The 15717-nt window shown below is 35.6% G+C and overlaps 1 protein-coding gene across 1 annotated transcript; it reads left to right on the top strand.

Annotated features, from left to right (window-relative positions):
• Nucleotides 1–14526: 14526 nt before the first annotated feature.
• Nucleotides 14527–14799, top strand: LOC117022513 (60S acidic ribosomal protein P1-like). Its single transcript, XM_033106637.1, has one exon. It carries the CDS (start codon nt 14527–14529, stop codon nt 14797–14799), a length of 273 nt encoding a protein of 90 aa, XP_032962528.1.
• The last annotated feature ends 918 nt before the right edge of the window (nt 14800–15717 follow it).

Consider the following 15717-nt stretch of genomic DNA (forward strand, 5'->3'; position numbering starts at 1 on the left):
CTAAAATAATTTCATGATTCATATTTTCACATTTCTGTACAAAACATATGGTGGACATGTTCATGATATACAGCCAAACCATCACTAAATTTGACTGCCTGGTATTAATTTAGCCCAAACTTCTATTTTCTAAGAAGTCATTTTGTAAGAGTTCTTTACTTTCTCATTATTTCCATCACAGCAATAACACTTCTTTCCTTTACAGGTTCATTTTTAACGCTAAACAGTGTGTGTGCGCGTGCGCAAGTGCATACTTTACAAATGTCAAGGTTCTTCTGTATTCTACGAAAGTTTCTTTTAATCATTGCTAGGATTTAAAATATACATTTAAAAGTGTCCCTTTACATATAGTCTATCTGGAAATCACATTATGTATAGATATGGTCAACAACAAGTATAAACTCTCACTTAGGTTAACTGAAGTAACAAAACACTTTGAAATGGACCTCTTGGTGATGTAAATATAAACTGATTTAGAGAAAAGCAAGCTATGGCATCAACTGAAGCTGAATGTTTAAAACTTTTTCTGTGATGTCTGTAACGGGAAGATTAATTTTGACTTTGACAGTAATTTGTTTACTCTGGTTCATAGGTTTCATCAACTGTCCAAGTTATTTTGCTGCATATGGGAAGGGACAGTTAATTTGCACATTAGGACCTATTTACAAGTTAGTAAAATTCCACTTTGAAAAATCTGACAATCTGCTACTTGGGGTTTTTAGTTTCTGGACTCCTGTTTCCAATTAAATGATTTATTCATTGAGGTAAACATCATTTGGGTCAGTTACTTTCCCTGGGATGTTAGCATAACAAAAGGATGGATAAAATTCGTTAATAATCGATTTAACTCTAACAATATATTTGGAATAAATTATCTCACTTTTGGTCTTCTAATTTCCCCCTATGGGACCAATACCCAAAAAAACAAGTCATTGAATTTCATAACTGGCAAATAGAACCAGAATCACAAATGTATTATTCTTTCATTTAATGTGAGATTATATACTATTGTACTATACTACTATATATAAATATGCAGCATACCACTACATACTATTGAAGCATAATACATGTTTGTTAAGGTGATATTATATTGACTATAACTTTTACTCAGGAGTATTTTTATGCTTAGCAATAACTAGAATCCATTATGAGTAACCTGGAGGTCATAAAACATTTCTCCACATGATAAACAAAAGAATAATTACCATGTTTATATAGTTTCTGTTAAGTACATAACAAAAAGTAAGAGTAACATGAGTAACAATGAATGATGGTAATAGCAGTAACAGTAGCTTACATTTATTGAGCACTAAGTGCTAGCCATCATTCTAATGTCTTTGCATCAATTATTTTGGCTAATAGAATCCTATGAGGTAAATATGAGAAAAATATACTTAGCAAGGTTATGTGACCAAGGTCGCACAGGTACTAAGTGGTAGAAATTATGAGTTGGAGGTCACAAAGATGTCATGTGGTAGCGGGCATGAGTCCAAGTCACATAGATGGTAAGTGGTAGATATTATGTATCCAAAGTCACATATGTAATAAATGATAGAGGTTCGTTATTCATGGTCAGATGAGGGGTAAGTAGTAGAAATTACATGGTCAAGGTTACATCGATGGTCAGTGGTAGACGTTGGGTATTCACGGTCAGATGGGTGCTAAGTGGTAGAGGCTATGGCCAAGATCACAAAGATGGTAAGTGATAGTGTCTCTCTACCCTCCATTCTCTCATTAGTAAACTGAGGGCCTTGGTCTAGGTGACTGTGGAAAACACTGCTAGTTACCCAAAATTGATTTCACCTCTTATGCATACTGAGAGAGTTAAAACTGACATGAACACCTAACAAGGATTTTATCTCCCAATGCCCCTTGTAGACATGTGTGTCTTAGTGGCTCACTTCTCACCAATGAATGTCATCAGAAGTGACACTTACCACTTCCAGGCCTGGCCTATGAAACCTTACACTGAGCTCCTGTATTTAAGTTCATGTGTCACAAACTGGGATAAAGAAGTGCGTGAACCTAGCTTGACTCAACCTGTTAAAGACAATGCCCTAGGGAATCATCCAGAATAAGTGGAAGGAAGCTGGGTCTCTGAAGAATTACCTGCAGCAGAGCTGTATGCCAACCTAGAAAGCTCACATCAGACTGTAACATCAGAAAAAAATAATAAACTTTATTTTCTTTAAGCCACTAAGCTATTGCTAGTTCTCTTTGTTACAGCAGTCAAGCCCTACCTTAACTTATACAGAGAACTTTTAGATGTCTTTAATTCTGAAATTCTAAAGCCTTATTTAGAAAAATAAAAAGATGATGATTGTATGTCAATAAATTTAAAAGCAAACAGAGAAATTATGATTTAATAAAACTAGAATCCCTAGGACTAGACTTCTTTCACTAAGATGATTTTTTAATGTACATCACTTCTGATATTTACTTCCCTGGACTCTAATCACTTTGTCTTTCTTTATATCATGGCATTACTAAATAATTATTAAAAAAGAACTAAATAATTATAAAAAAATTAATTATATTTCCCTAGACTTTTAATCCATACCATAATGCTAAGTAAAAACTGTAATAAAGAGATCATGCTATTTCTTTATGGATAAGCAATTGTGCCAGGTCAATTTTCCATCATCTGAAAAAGTTTATGCTCAGAACCCATGACTAAACTGAAAGAGATTTTCCTTCTGTAATACTAATCGCCTGAATTTTAATGAATATAAAAGAGGGCTAAACATTATGAGAATAAATCAATTCATTCTTCCCAGAATAGCAGTTTCCAGTAAACAGTATACAACATAATTTACATTATAAGAAATATGTTTGATGTTTTCTTGTTGAAATAATTCTGTGGAAATTATTTAGTTGTGGCAAGATGGGAGCAAATCTCCCAACATGTTCCACATTACATAATAGTAGTAGGTCCATCATTAAATCCACAAGTGTTTTGAAGTATCCATTAGGTGCTCCCCTAGATCGGGGTGTCACAAAATGTGTAAGACACATAGAACAAAGCTGGAAGACTCACACTTCCTGATTTCAAAGCTTATTATGAAGCTACCATACCCAAAACAGTGTGGTACTGGCATGAAGACAGACATGGTGACCTATGGAATAGATAAAGAGCCCAGAAATAAACTCTTTCATATACAGTCAAATGATTTTCAAGAAGGACACCAATACCATTCAATGGGAAAAGGTCAATCTTTTCAACAAATGATTCTGGGGAAACAGGATCTATACATGCTAAAGAATGAAATTGGATCCTTACCCAATACCATAGATAAAAATTAACTCAAAATGCACCTAAACATAAGACTTCAAAATATAAAACTCTTAGAATAAAATATAGGGCAAAAATGCATGGCATTGATTTGGCAATGATGTTTTGGAGATAATGCCAAAGGCAAAGGCAACAAAAGAAAAAACAGATATGCTAAACTTCATGAAAAATTTTAAATTTTGTAATCAAAAGACACTATTGACAGAGTAAAAATGCAACCCACAGAATGGGGAAAAAATATTTGTAAATCATATCTGATAAGGGGTTAATATCCTGAATAGAGAACTATAAAACTCAACAATAAAAAAACAACTCAATTGAAAAATGGGCAGTGAACTTCAATAAATATTTCTCCAAAGATATACAAAGGGCCAATAAGCACATGAAAACATGCTCACCATCACTAAATATTAGGTAAATGCAAATCAATATTACAATGAAATTCTAACTCATACACACCACAATGAGATACCACTTCATACCCATTAGGATGGCGACTATAAACAAAAAACAAGAAAGAAAGAAAATAACAAGTGTTGGTGAGGATGTGGAGAAATTAGAATCCTTGTGCACTGTTGGCAGGAATGCAAAATGATACAGCCACTGTGGAAAACAATATCACAGTTTCCAAAAAAGTTGAAAATAGAATTATTATGTGATCCAGCAATTCTACTTCTGGGTATCTAACCAAAAGAATTGAAAGCAGAGTCTCAAAGAGATATTTGTATAAGCATGTTCACAGCTGCATTATTCACACTAGCTAAAATGCGAAAGTACCCAAGTGTCCATTGATGGATGAATGGATAAACAAAATGTGTTATATACATACAATGGCATATGATTCAACCGTAAAAAGGAACGGAATTCTTCCATGTGGTACAACAATGAAGACATTAAGCTAAGTCAAATAAGTCAATCACAAAAAAAGACAAATATGGTATTCCACTTACATGAGGTGCTTATAGTAGTTAAAATCACGGAAAGTAGAATGATGGTTTCCAGTTTCTGGCAAAGGAGCCACAGCAGTTATTATATAATTGACATAGAGTTCCACCTTTCTTCAGTAAGGGGTTATGTGATGTTTGGTTTGCAAACAGTGATTCTACTGGAATTTTTTTTTAATCATTGGAAATCACAACCTTGGGTCAATAAATGTATAAAGAATCAAATTCATGTAATATTTCCCATCTCAACATTCCTGAGACTATGTCCTATGATCATATGCACTTCATCCCTCCTTCAAGCATTAAAAACATTAAGTTTATAAAATAAATATTAACAAAAACATATAGCAAACATGAATTCAGAACACAGTGTATGTAACTTGAAAATTATCTTACTGTCAAAGATCCCAACTTTTAAATTGTCCTTGTGTTCATTCACCGTGGCTAAAGTGGTAGGATTCCTTCTATTCTGACCAAACTAGGCATTTCTAAATGCCTTTAGTGATGGCATGCTCCTGGACTTCAACTTCTCACTAGGGTTTTAGCTGTAGTATCACCTTCCAAGTTTTTCAAGATCCACATGTGCCCTACCCCCACCCTCTAGCCTACATTCAGCCCCACCCCAATGGCCTCCTTGTCTACAGTTATCTATAATGACTCTAAGAGCACCCATGTCTTTAGCATTTAGGAAACAGAAAATTAGAGCCTGATATATTTCTTCTCAATTCCTCTGCATCTTTATAATGTCCTTAATTCAAAATCAACACTTATGAAGTTTAGACTACGTGTCAGGCATTGTTCCAGATGCTCAAGAAACAAGAACAAATAGGATACAGTTTCTTCCCAAAGAGAACCAATAATTTGGGTGCATGAGCCAATATCTGCCATGCAAGAAGTAGGGGCAGGATACTCTAAGGACATAAATCAGGGCATGAATGATTACACCAGTGGAGCCTAGGAAAGACTTCATTAAGGTGGAAAAAGTGAACCCCCCCACTCTGTTGGTGGGAATGTAATATGTTGCAGCCACTTTAGAAAACAGTTTGACATGGAACGTTTCCACTGTGATCAAAATATAATGGTGAATGTTGCTGCCGAGTGCCATCCAACAGAAAGGCAGGCATCTTCAATATGGGAAGTTGCACATCATACCTTAGTAACAGTGTGTGACAAGTTTCAACTTGTTCGGTGCAGTCAGTCATGTGTGAACAATGGTTGAGAGAAGCTGTGTTTTAAAGTGTGCCATAAATCATCCTCCATCATGACAACACTTTGTGTCACATATCGCTTCTGGTATGGTAATTTCTGTTAAGTAAAAACATTATGGTGTGTCCTCCTCCATTTTATTCACCAGATCTGGCACTGTGCAACTTCTGGCTCTTCCCCAAAGTCAAAATGACCATGAAAAGTAAATGTTATTGAATCTATTCAGTACATCGAGGCAGCCACGACAGCACAACTAAAGATACTCACGAAAGAGGACTTCCAGAACTCCTTCAGAAAGTGGCATGAACAATGGGAGAAGTGTGTTCAAAGGGAGGGGGACTATTTTGAGGGGGGATTAATGGCATTAATGTCTTTTACTGTGATATTTTTTTTTTTATTTAAACATTTACCATATTGTTTGGTCACACATTGTATACAGTGACAATACCCATTCAAGTTCAAGGAGAGGAAAAGTAAATCCATTTCTTGGTGGGCAGAGTTATAAAGTCACATTGTAAAAGGTGGGAGACAGAAGTAGATAATTGTCACTATTTTTTGAAATCTAATTGATAGGAAAGAGGAAAAGAAAACACCAGTAATGACTCCCTAGTTTCTCGCCTAAGAAAGGGGTTGGATGATACTGCCATTTACAGAAATGAGGCCAATTGGGCCCCTCAATGGTTTTCCCCAGAAAGTAAAGAGAAGTTTCCATATATGTTTCTTGTGGTATGAAAGATAAAAATACACAAATGACACAGCAATAACAACTACAAGAACTATGGTAGAATAGTCAACATAAAACAATTTTAAAAACTTGTTATTGAAAACTATATGCTATATGATACATCAGCAGAATCCACTGAACTTTTGTAGCAAACACTGACAGAATGTGTGAAAATAAACCATGATTTCCTTTGAGGTCTGATGCCATATAAAGTTCACCCTTATCTGCCAAATCAACCTTCTTGTGGGAATTCACCAAAATGAAACTATTGTCAAGGATTCTATATAAATAGGCTTTATATTCCCTTATCTCAGCTATGTATGTTTAAATTGAGTTAAACATTTTATTTCCTTCTAGGCATATGAAAAGAGCAGAGTGAGCTGTGAGAAAGTCTTTGGGGTCAGGGGCTATGATGGATGGCATTGATCGTCAGAAACTAGGACACACCACTGCATGACAGAAAGGAAGTCAAAGTAGGTGTCACTGTTCCTCAACTTGCATTCTTTGCTTAGCTCAAAGAAGATTAGCAGACTATGAACTGGTTTCATAAATGGTATTCACTTTTTAAAAATCCAATCTGCTTCTAATTCCTGGCTCCTATGATTACTGCAAGTTTCCCATGAGCAAATAAAATAAACTCATTTTTTTTACCCTGATATTTAAAGTTTTCCCTAGCCTGCTCTAATTCATGTCTTGACCCATATTTCTCAATTCTCTCTTAAATTTAGGCAATGCTATTGTCCAAGTGATCTATGTGCTGTACACAAACATACCCTGTCCTCCTTTATTTCTTTGCCCAAACTCATCTCTTTGTCCTCTGCCTGTGCTGCTTCCTCATTATCTCAACTCTTCCAAAATCTTACTTGTCCTTCAAGTCATGACTCCGGCACCAACGGATTCCAGCAGCTACTTACGATTTTTCTGTTTCCTGAACTTCCATTCTCTTTTGTACATCACTCTTGTCCCTTATTCCACTCTGTCTTCTACTAAAGTTTGTGTTTGTTGCCAGGTGTGGGAGTAATAAGTGAAGGTGGTCAAAGGGTACAAACTTTCAGTTACAAGGTGAGTAAGTTCTGGGGATGTAATGTACAGCATGGTAACTATAGTTACCAATACTGTGTTGTATATTTGAAACTTGCTAAGAGAGTAAATTTTAAAAGTTCTCACCACACACAAAAACATTGTAAATATGTAAGATGACGGATATGTTAATGAGCTTTATTGTGGTAATCATTTTGCAATATATACATATATCAAATCATTACATTCTATACCTTAAACTTACACAAAGATATATATATATATATATATATATATATATATATATATATATAAATTTTATCTCAGTAAAGCTGAAGGAAAATCAAAATAAAAATAAAGGTTTTGTTTTATCCTCTGTTTCCTTGTACGTTTCCTGAGGACACATGAATTCATTGTTTTTCAAGATGAAGTTGCCAAGAGTAGGAAGTGAGGACTGAGATTAGAGCTCTCCTTCTGTCAACAAAACAGTCCAGTTTATGTGTTTTATATAATGTGCTATAGACTTCCGTGGAATGGATCATTTGAAGAAAAAGTTCTGTAAATTAAAAACATGTTTGAAAACTGCAATTTACTTATTTTTGAATCACTTGCTGTTTCGAACACAATCCCTTTCCCGCGTTGGTGAGTAGAAATATATATGAGCTAAAATAAATCAGAGTAATGAATAAAAGTGTCTGCTCCTTGCCAGAAGATAATGATAAAGGGATCTCAAAATAAGAAAACTCATGTTTAATCAATTGGCATACATTATTGATCATTGTAAAATCATTTGCTAGAAAAATAGAAGTGGCAAGCCAGCAGAAAAATAAATACTACTAAAAATGATAATTGCCAGTGATGGGTTCAACCTGGATCAAATAGCCATAGAAAATCATGATCACAACTTCCTAAAATGATAAAGCTGTCTTAAAATAAGTAACAAACTGAGATGTGAGCAAATATGAAATTGTAGTGCATATTTGCTCCTGCACTCCTGACCTAAACAAACAACATATTCTTCCATCTTAGGTCTCTATCTTTTGTTTTACCCATTATGGAAGGCTAAATAATGTGCCCCAAAGAGGTTATGTCTGAATCCCCAGGACCTGTGAAAATGTCGTATTACATGGCAAGAGTTACAGCTGAAAATGGAATTAAAGTTGTTAATTAGCTGAAGCTAAAATAAGGAATTTATTCTGGATTATCTAGGTGGGCTTAAAGGTAATCATAAGGGTCCCTTAAATGTGGAAGAGGGAAGCAGTAGAGTCAGATCCAGAGAGATGGCATCATGAGAAAGACAACTGGCTTTGAAGATTGAAGGAAGCCATGAGCCAACGAATCCAGGAAACCTCTAGAAGGAGGAAAAGGCAAGAAAATTGATTCTCCCTTGGAAGCACCAAGAAGGAATGCAGCCCTCCCAACACCTTGATTTTAGCCCAATGAGCCCCATTTCAGACTTCTGACTCCCAGAACTCTAAGATAATAAATTTGTGCTGTTTAAGCTTTAAGATTATGGTAATATTTTTACAGCAGCAAAAGGAAATTAATACACCCTCAAAAATTGTTCTAACCTTCCCCTGATGTCCAGAAATTGTTTCCTCCTTATCAAATCCTATTTCAATCCTTTCCTATTTCAATCACCTGTCATTACTCCCAAACTATCTTTATTTGTAAGATTATAATTATAGTTTGATAAGATAGTGATGTTTCCTATAAATTGCTTTGTCAAAACAATTACTAGCAAAGATATTACCAAAGACTTAATGAATATTTAAGACATGATTATGCAGCTATTTTAATTAATGTCATCCATATACCAATTTAGAAGCAAAATATATTTTTAAATCTCCAAATAGCACACAATTATTTTTGTGAGATTTAATTTTTTAGAAGAGAAACTTGTTTTTGTTTTGTGAGTTGATCTCTTCTTTAAGAACAGACTATTTAAGAAAATTCAGCATTGTTTGTTTGCCCTTCCAATAATAGGTATATAAGTGAAGCATAAGAGAATAAGGAGAATAAAGGTGACATCTCACTTCTAACACAATTTCACCAAGATATTAAAAATGTGTTTAAATGCTTACAAAGTTCAAACACAATTGGGAATTGGAGAACTCAAATTAATGTTCATGTGTAGACTGTTTCTGTTTCAAAATGCTTTCATTTCAGTATATTGTAGAAAATGTGAGACCCTTTTTATCTAAACAACAACAAAAAATCATCACCAGATAAGATTTGGCAATAAACCTTAGTTTTTTTCATAGGATTTTACTAGCTTAATCCCCACATAGATTAGTTCTGATGATCAAATGAGATAAGGTGCTTAAAGCAACTTTTAACCAGTCAAATCACTTTTTCTTCCCTTACTTCTTAGTGCAGACCAAACACCAAGCTTGGCACACAAACAAGAATTAAACAATAACTCACAATTAGTGTACAATATAAGACACAGAATGCTATGGGGATCCATGTCTAATACCAACTGGAAGGGGTTGGAGCGGTATCACCATCCCTATGAAATTAAAGTACCTACTGTGTGCCAAGCACTATGCATGCTAAGTGTTTTATGCATTTTATGTGATTTAACCCTCAATAATATGATGAGGTAGGGCTATTGTTTTTGTCTTTTTACTGATGAGAAAGACAAAGCTTGGGATAAACAACTTTTCTAAGCCTTGAGAAAAACAAGGGATAAAGGCAAAATTATTTCATTTTTTTCTTTAATTCATTTAACAAATAATTATTGAGCACCAACTGTGTGTGAGGTGTTGTTCCAGATGCTGGAGTTATAGTAGTGAAGAAAACAGATAAAAACACCTACCTTCAGGAAACTTATTCTTGAGAGTGGGGAAAGAAAATAAATAAGATTTAAAAAGTATACACACACACACACAAACACACTGGGGATGCCAAAAAATGTATACACATAACTGTATTCATCTTTTGTTATCAATATATATTGAGTATTATAATTTTAATACAATTTTTTTCCTTTCTCAAAAAGTGTATACATTTTTTTGGCACCCTCTGTATATCATGGTAGATAGTGATAACTACCCACAAAAATAAATAAAACATGGAAGGGAAATAGGAAGAAGTGGAGACTGAAATTTTAAATAAGATGGTCAGAGAAGTTCTCATGCAGACATTTTAAATTTACATGCTTGTTAGACATCCAAGTGTATTTGTCAAGAAGGCAATGACTATGACAGAAAGGTACATTTCAGTAATTGCTTAAAGGTAGTGAGGGAGTTGGACATTTAGCCACTAAGGGGAAAACGTTTAAGGGAGAATAAATAGCAAGTAGGAAGGTCCTGGGATGGGAGGTTGATGTGACTGAAGCTAAGTGAGAGAAGGGAAGAGCAGCAGGAGATGGAATCTGGATGGTAACGGTGGGGGGGACGTTCTTATTGGGCCTTGTAGATCACAGTCAGGTCTTTGGCACATGCTTCTATAAAGAAACTGGGATTTTAATCCTAGGGTAACGTGTTTAAACAGAATCACTTTGGCTGCTATGCTGAGAAAACTCTGAGGAGAGGAAGTAGGGAGAATGGTTAAAACACATCTTCAATAATCCAAACAGAAGGCAGCACTTTGTACAAGTGTAATAACAGTAGAGGAGAGGCAAATTGTCAGGTTCTCTAACAGGTATTTGAAAGTAGAGTCAATAGCATTTGTAGGATAGATGCACTAAATGTGTGGTATAGGAGAGAGTCAAAAATGAAAACGAGTTTTGAAGACTGAAGTGGTATCTATATATACACAATGGAATGCTGTTCTGCCATAAGAAAAGGTGAAATAATGACATTTGCAACAATATGGATGGATCTTGAGATTATTATGCTAAGTGAAATAAGTCAGACAGAAAAATTTGGGAACCATATGATTTCACTGATACGTGGTATATAAAATTGAAAACGACAAAGAAACAAGACAAACAGATGAAGAAACAAAAACTCATAGACACAGACAATAGTTTAGTGGTTACCAGAGAAGAAGAGGGGAAGAGAGGTGGTAGAAAAGGGTAAATATATCAAAATATATCAAATATATGGTGATGGAAAGAGAACTGACTCTGGGTGGTGAATACACAATGGGATATATAGATGATGTTTTATAGAATTGTACACCTGAAACCTATGCAACTTTACTAACAATTGTCATCCCAATAAACTTTAATAATAATAAAAAAAAGTTTTGAAGCCTGAGCAACCAGAAAGCTAAATTACCATTGATCTTTGAAAAGAAGAGATTTGGGCATGATAACTTTGATATTCTCATTAGACATTCAAGTGTAGTACTTGTCACATAGAAAGTTGGATATATCAGACTGGAGTTTAGCGGAAAGAATCTAGGCTGGAGACATAGATTTAGAAGCATTAACGTATACATTTAATTCCAAGTCTGTTTGCTTCCCAAGCCCAGTTTCTAACTGTTGGGAACAATTATCCATTGTATTTCTTCATGCCTTGGATTATCTTTTCAGATGTGGAAACATTCTTGGAAACCTGAGTGTCTCCATCCAAGTTGAAGGGCAGATTTGTTTTTTGATTAAGATAATAAAGGTACTGTCTCCCTTAGCTTGCAACAGCTTGCAACTCCCTCTTTATAAGATTGGTTTCCTTAGCTCAGTGTTCCTCAGCTGTGACACAAAACCTTGTATATGCAATGTTCACCAGGACTCAGTCAGCATCAGCCCCACGAGATGAGGGGAAAGCAAGGGACACCAATGCAATCATGACGTTTACGGCGCCTGATGTTCCATGAATAATAAACTGTCTAAATCCATTTAAGCTCATTGTTTCCTTACCAACCAAATTTATGGAAATATAGGAAGTAAATCAGTCTAGCACCTGAAGTTATAGCTGCTGTTTAGGGACCGTTTAACCACACAACAATAACAACTATTTAAGAGGAACCACTGAAAATTTTGTAACGTGGGCAGAGGCATGATCTGGCTTGAAGTTTGAAATTAAAATCCTTCTGATACCAGAGGGAAAGTTGGACTGAAGAAGGAGTGAGAGTAGAAGCAGATAAACAAGTGAGGTTGTTGTGGAAATAATCTATGCGAGAAATGATAAAGGTCCAAAGAAAGGTATTAACAAAGGGGATTGAAAGGAGGAGGCATATATAAGAGACACTTAGAAGCTAAAATAAATTGGCCTTCAAGTTGTATCTTCACCACTTTACATTAAAACAATTTCAACTATAAGTCAGAGAGTAATATGGGGTTGTTTTCTTATATAAGAAGGATGGAGATGGGCAGTTGTGACATCCCTGTCTGAACTCTGTGTTGACTTCTTCATGGAGTTGTTCTCTTTTTTGTGGTCTCAAGTTGTTCTCTTTATCATGGTCTCTTTTTCGTGGTCTTGAGCATCATATCCTCAAACAGCAATGTCCAAACAGGAAGAAAGGGAGAAGCCCATTGCACAGGCATCTCTTTGTTTTTTAATCAGAGAGAAAGATGTTTCCCAGAGGAGTTTAAGCAGGTTCCCCTCATGTCCCATTAACCAGGATTGGGCCAAATGCCCATGCCTGCAAAGAAAGCTGAGAAAATGAAATCTGGCCCTTTCAGCTTCTGTGGTAGGTTCCAATCGTAAGGAAGAAAAGGTTGAATTGGCTGTTGGGAGAGACAACCAATTGTGTCTCCTAGAGTATCTGATTAGATACGGAGGCTGAAAAAGAAGGAACAGTCAAAATAACTGCTTAGACACCTGACTTGGAACACTGTCCACATAGTATTGCCATTCACTCAACTAAGCGAGAGGAAGAGGTTGGGGTAGAGAGTGATGAAATATTTTTAAACATATTTGAATTTCTAGATGGAAAACCCAGAGCTCAGTTTCATAGGGATCTAGAGCTCAAGAGTGAGAACTAAGCTAGAGTTATTAATATAAGTTTGGAACAATATAACTGAAGTCACACAGTATAAGTGTTTGTCCAAAGACAGTATGTAAAGTTAATGGAGAAGAACCAAAGAGGGAACCTTGGAAAGAGAAACCCATTTGAGAGACTTAAAAAGAAAGTCCATGAAAGTAATAAGAAAAGCAGGAGAGAGCAGTATTTTAAGGTGGAAGAGGTCAATAGTGCTAAATACTTCCCAGAGAACAATTAACAAATACTTCCAGAGACCATAACAAATATGTCATGGTGACGGTTTCCAAGGAAAAAAATATATAAGAAGGTAATATAGGGATATGATGTATTTGTTATTTGTTATGCAATGAGTGATGTGAGTGCATAGGGAGAGAGCTGGAAGACAGGGGAGTAAGAGTGATTTGTAATGGCTATATAACTGTACAATTGTCAGGAAATGTCTGTTCCATGGATCTTTGTAGAACAAGGACGGCCAACTACCAAGAGTCTAGGATAGTAAGTAGAGCTTCCCCTCTTCTTCCCAATAAATTATTGGGGGCCACTTCTTTAATTCTATCCCTTGCTTGTTATTATTTTATATTCTGAAAAATACATTTTCTTTATCAAGGCTAATTTTCTTATCCTAATTTGCTTCAGTTCACTACCCACAAAAGTGGGGGGAAACGAAATTTAAGGAATATGCTATCCAAGTAAAAGCACAATTCCTATGGCAGTGACCTGAGACAAAGCCCCACCCAGTTCATGTGGAAGAATTCCTATTTAAAAAATCCTAAAATTGCACATCATTCTATTTTGCTTTACTTTTTCAGTTCTATGGTAAATCTTTAAATAGTATTAATGAAAGTAGATACTAAGTTTTATATTGTAGTAAACTTCAGCCTAATGGCTTCCTATAGTCTTTACTGTCTGTTAGTGCTATATTCTAGAAGGTCAGCCAGAGTAACCTGTTATATCCATAAAGAACAATTGGGAAAAACAAAACCCAGAGTTTATAAGAAAAAAGCAGTACTATTGGCACAGCCTGGTTCAAGCAGACCCTCTTGTGCATAAGGAAAGCATACGGAGCAGCTCCCATTTCAAATTGAAATCAATTGAACACTTAACACCTATGATATGCCAGATTCTATGCCAAGTGCAGAGGGTACTGATGTGAGGACAAGACCTAAAAGGTCCTATATCTTATTTAGAACTTACTTTAATTATTATTTATAGACGTTAAAATCCATTTCAAAACCTCTGTATGAAGATTAAGCACGCCATTCTTCCCGCGCCCCCCACCTCCGCCCCATCCCTGCTCACGCCTTTTCTCAGCCACCAGTTAAGGTGCTCGGTCCTTCCCAGGAAGCTAAGGCCGCGTTGGCATGAGGCCCTCCCTTCACCCGGTGACTAGCGACTAGCGCTGCTTCCTGCAGCGGTGGCCAAGCACTCGCAGGCACCGTGGCCTTTGTCTCGGACCTTGCATGCATCTACTGGGCCCTCATCCTGAGGTGACAGTTAAGGAGGATAGGCTCAATGCGCTCATTAAAGCAGTTCGTATAAATGTTGAGCCTTTTTGGTCAGATATGTTTGCAAAGGCTCTGGCCAATGTCAACTTCTGGAGCCTTATGTGCAATGTACAGGCTGGTGGACCCGCTCCAGCAGCTGGCCCTGCCCCAGCAGGAGGTCCCACCCACTCCACCAGTGCTGCCCCAGCTGAGGAGAAGAAAGTGGAAGCACAGAAAGAAGCATCCTAGAAGTCTGATGATGACATGGGCCTTTTTTTTTTTTTTTTTTTTTTGGCCTAAACCTCTTTGGTAACGCATTAAATAAAAAAAAGTAAACTCTGAAAAAAACAAAGATTAAGTATTTCATTATATGGTACAAATAGTTAAAAAAGAAATATTGTCAATAACTTCTTTAGTCACAATCTTAAATTACTGAGTCAGCTTGTCCCTAAACTTTTCTCCTGAACTTCTAGTGGTAAAAATTTTAGAATACACTGATTTAGTTTTATGACTATTATTTTCAAAGATACATTCTTCAATATAATACATTGTGATGTTTAATTCTAAGCTCTTATTTAATCTTAGTGTTAGTTGTCATTGAAAAGCCTTGAGGCTATAATTTCATAGTTTATGATCCCAGGAAAACTTTATTAAATTATAGACAAGAGATAGTGCTTTAGTCTATGTTATTAAAATTGAAATTTCCTAAATCTTATTATATATTCTTACCATCTGCATTTTTATGATTCATACCTAAACAAGTTTTCTGAAAATCTCAAATTTTACTGCCTGGTCTTTGTGGCTTTCAAAAACAAAAGTTCATGTTTTAATTTAAAGGAACAGAGATTCAAGTATGATGGCTGCATACAGATGACATACTATGTGGCCCAGAATGAACTTTCCTAAAATGAATGCAAATATGATAAAATGTAAACCAAAGTAGGCAGATTTGGGAGAATTTGATTTTAATGAACATTTAAATCAATAATCATCCATTTTAGCTTTTGCTTACATAAAGACTATTATTTCACCATCAATAGTTAAATCATAATATCTCTGTATCAGGAGATTGTCCCCTCGTTCCTCAGTGTGAAGAGCACTGTGCATTTCTCATTTAATCGATTGCCCAATCCCACTTACTCAGTCCCTGTAAGAGTATTCTCTTAT

The sequence above is a fragment of the Rhinolophus ferrumequinum genome, chromosome 5 (assembly GCF_004115265.2).
Source record: "Rhinolophus ferrumequinum isolate MPI-CBG mRhiFer1 chromosome 5, mRhiFer1_v1.p, whole genome shotgun sequence".
Taxonomy (NCBI): domain Eukaryota; kingdom Metazoa; phylum Chordata; class Mammalia; order Chiroptera; family Rhinolophidae; genus Rhinolophus; species Rhinolophus ferrumequinum.